This window comes from Protomyctophum bolini, assembly GCF_963924005.1.
Source record: "Protomyctophum bolini genome assembly, chromosome: 17".
NCBI lineage: Eukaryota > Metazoa > Chordata > Actinopteri > Myctophiformes > Myctophidae > Protomyctophum > Protomyctophum bolini.
Window position 1 is genome coordinate 31,769,416 of NC_137878.1, and position 3,485 is coordinate 31,772,900.

General features: G+C 46.3%; 1 protein-coding gene across 1 annotated transcript; it reads left to right on the forward strand.

Moving 5' to 3' along the window:
• Positions 1 to 236: 236 nt before the first annotated feature.
• On the forward strand, positions 237 to 2,087 carry LOC308331488 (twist-related protein 2-like). The gene is made up of 2 exons (XM_080786946.1): positions 237 to 1,043; positions 1,508 to 2,087. Exon 1 carries the CDS (start codon positions 416 to 418, stop codon positions 995 to 997), a length of 582 nt encoding a protein of 193 aa, XP_080643072.1. The 5' UTR covers positions 237 to 415; the 3' UTR covers positions 998 to 1,043; positions 1,508 to 2,087.
• The last annotated feature ends 1,398 nt before the right edge of the window (positions 2,088 to 3,485 follow it).

Consider the following 3,485-nt stretch of genomic DNA (forward strand, 5'->3'; position numbering starts at 1 on the left):
TCTCAGCTTCATACATGCGTAAAGTTATATAGGCCACATGCAGACTTTACATTATTTATCTCCGACAAATACTGTATAGCTCTTGAAAAATTATTGTTTTCCCCCCGTCATAGTTCTCAGCCTCCCCTTCTCCTGGTGGTATTACGTTACACCCCCTCCCACAAAATCACAACGTTCCCCAAAATCCTCCTGCCTGCTCTGCTGCTATAAGAGCCCCAGCTTCCCCAGTCTGGCGGACAGCTCTCTGACTGTGGCGCGCGGCCAGTGTGCGCGAACGAACGGTACCGCAAAATTCCCCCTCCGACGGATTAACGCGTGTTTATTGATCCTCTAATCCGTGTTAAGGACTACAGGGTCAGGGGTTGAGGAGGTTGAGAAAGAAAGGCTACATTATTAGGCTAGGAGGCCCGAAATAATGCGGGAAGACGATTCCCCGATGCGGGACAGCGCCGGGAACAGCGAAGAGGAGACGGACCGTCAGCCGCGGAGAGGCGCACGAAAACGGCGGTCGACACGCAGGAACGCAGGCGAGGAGGAGGAGGAGGAGGAGGAAGAGGAGGAGGAGGAGGAGGAAGAAGAGGGGGGCTTGTTGGAGAGTCCAAACCACGGAATAAAGAAGAGGGGGAGGAAGACTCATGGCAGCAGTGGCGGCAGCAGCGACGCCAGCAGCCCCCGCAGCTCATTCGAAGACCTGCAGACGCAGCGCGTCATGGCCAACGTCCGCGAGCGGCAGCGGACGCAGTCCCTCAACGAGGCCTTCACGTCGCTGCGCAAGATCATCCCCACGCTGCCGTCCGACAAGCTCAGCAAGATCCAGACGCTGAAGCTGGCGGCGCGCTACATAGACTTCTTGTACCAGGTCCTCCAGAGCGACGAGATGGATGCGGCGCGCGGCGGGGCGGCCGGCGGCGGCTGCAGCTACGTGGCGCACGAACGGCTGAGCTACGCGTTCTCCGTTTGGAGGATGGGAGGCTCGTTGTCCATGTCCACTACATGAGGGCGAGGGGAGGCTGCATGGAGGGAGCGAGGATGGAACAACAACGGTAGGTTGGCCTTCTTCACACTACAGTAGGCTATATTGTTTTAAATCAGTGGTTTTCAACCATTTTCATATTAAGGCCCATTATTTATTCGGCACTTGAGCCACGGGACCACCATTTGATGATATTTAACCTTTCAGACCCAAAACTAAAGAATATTGTTGTCGTTGAATAAGTTTAGTCCACAATTCGAAAATATTTAAAGTATAAGAATTATAGAGTTAAAGATCTAAGGTAGGTGCACACATGGTCCATTTGGTTAGTATACTACCAACAGGGGACCACCTGGAACCCCCTCAAAGACCACTGGTTGAGAACCACTGTTTTATAAACTAAAGAATATGTTGTCAAAATCTAGCGGACATTTGTTTATATATATATGCTCACTTTTACGCACGTGTTTTCCCGTACGAAGAATGCCGATTGTCAATAATTCAACTTGTGTTTTTAATGTTTTCTGTTCACAGTTTGTCCACCTGTGTCTGTGGATCGGCCATCATGCCCCCACAGACATGCAGATTCCACGGCGGGACACGGCTGACTATAATAGAGCGTCAGGCCTCAAAGGGGAGCGTGGAGTGGAGGAGCATTTCATTTTCCGCTGCATACATGGACACTATTTTGTTGCACGGGAGCACTTAAGAAAAACTATTATGAAGAGCGCGTGCATGTCACGAATGCATCATTTTCAAGGACCACTGCGACTATATGAATGTTGTAAAAAAAAAATCAAAAACAAACTAAAGACTGTGAGCTCTCTCTCTCCTCTCTCTCTCTCTCTCTCTCTCTCTCTCTCTCTATCAGAGTAGCTCCTCTGTTATGAAATGAGCGACATATCATTCCACATTCTATGTAGTTTGTTCAACAGATTTCTATTTATTTTTTCTACATCAGATTCAGATCGATTTCCCTTTCCCCACTCAAGCTGAAAATATTTATTTTGGGATATTATTGCGAATGCACAGTGGTCAGTGGATCTGGAGTCTATGCATTTTTGAGCGTTGTAAATATTTGGATAATCTCTGAAATAAATAAACATTTATAGAATATTTTCTGTTTTACTGTTGTGTGGATATACATTCTATTCTAAGTTGCATATATCCAATAACCTAATAACTGACACAGACAGGCCTGTCGCATATTTAATTGAATAGATGAAATTGAGATTTTACATCGCCCCTGTGATATAGATCTTTCATTTTTTTTATTTATTCAGTTGCAGTCGCAGAACTTCCCCAGAAAAATAAATAAATAAATAATCCACAATAACGACATGCGTGACAAAGAAACCATTTTATTGTGGTGTTTGGGTGCACTCTGCACTGGAGACATGCTGCAGTTCTATATGCTATATGGGAAAGAATTGTCCCATTTAAAGAGGGCTGTGAGTGTGAGATCAGGATGGGAATCCCAGATGTCCATATAGACCAGGTCGTTAGGGAATGGGCCTGCTAGTCATGCATGCAGGTGGCATGACGGTTATTCAGACAGATAAAAGCCACTGGAATGATGAATATATCAGCAAGAAACAACCTAACAGCCTATTCTCATGCCTGCTGAGTAGCAGCAGACCCATATAGGATTTAATTATTTCTCTTTGACTTTGTTAAATGAATGAATAAATAATATCTACAGGCAAATGCAGCCTATATATTGTAAGCTTTTAGGCTATCGCAAGGAAAACTTCTGCATGCTGTGCTGCATCTGTGCTGCTAGTAGGCCTATGCTTAAAATAAGTTTGACTGAACAACAGACTAGACTTTAACAAAGTGACGGGATTGAACAGGCTACTTTGTGGTTGAAGGAAAAATAGAAAATGTAATTTTATAGGCCTATTTATGTTCTGAGAAAATGTGTGGGCTTTCTTTGGCTGTGAACAGAACAACAACACTGCGTTGGATAGAAACCCCCAGTTCCCATCATCATCCCAGTGGAGTAGCTAAGGTTTCCTCGCGTGTGGAAGGAAAAACCATCATCTCTGACCCGAGCGCCTCGCCAGCCACTGGGGGGTGAATCGATTCCCGGCCCTGATTACCGTGGCTGTGTTACCCTAAACTTGAGCTCACACGCAGAGAGGAACGAATGTAGGCTAGGCTATGACACACACACACACACACACACACACACACACACGCACAAACTACGCACACGCGCGCACTGGTGTACGGCCGGGGTTTCTCACGCCCAGAGTCTTGCTCACGCCATACCAAAAAAAGCATTCCATTCCAAAGAACGATCGGGTCGCATGCACACTTCCAGGTGCACGGCCTCCTCTTTGATGTTGAAGTTAACGGGGATGACCTCGCGTTATCTTATGTGAAGTGAAGGAAGGTATATCTGGCAGGGTTTCAAGTGTGCAGCTCTGATGATTTATAGTCTATTTTGAGGACTGACAAGGTGAGGCAAAATGTGCATAATAGAATGTGGCATAAAGGGTCGAATAAT

What these genes read in the sequence shown, in the direction of transcription:
- LOC308331488 (XM_080786946.1), top strand. Translation starts at nt 416, where the DNA reads ATGCGGGAAGACGATTCCCCGATGCGGGACAGCGCCGGGAACAGCGAA.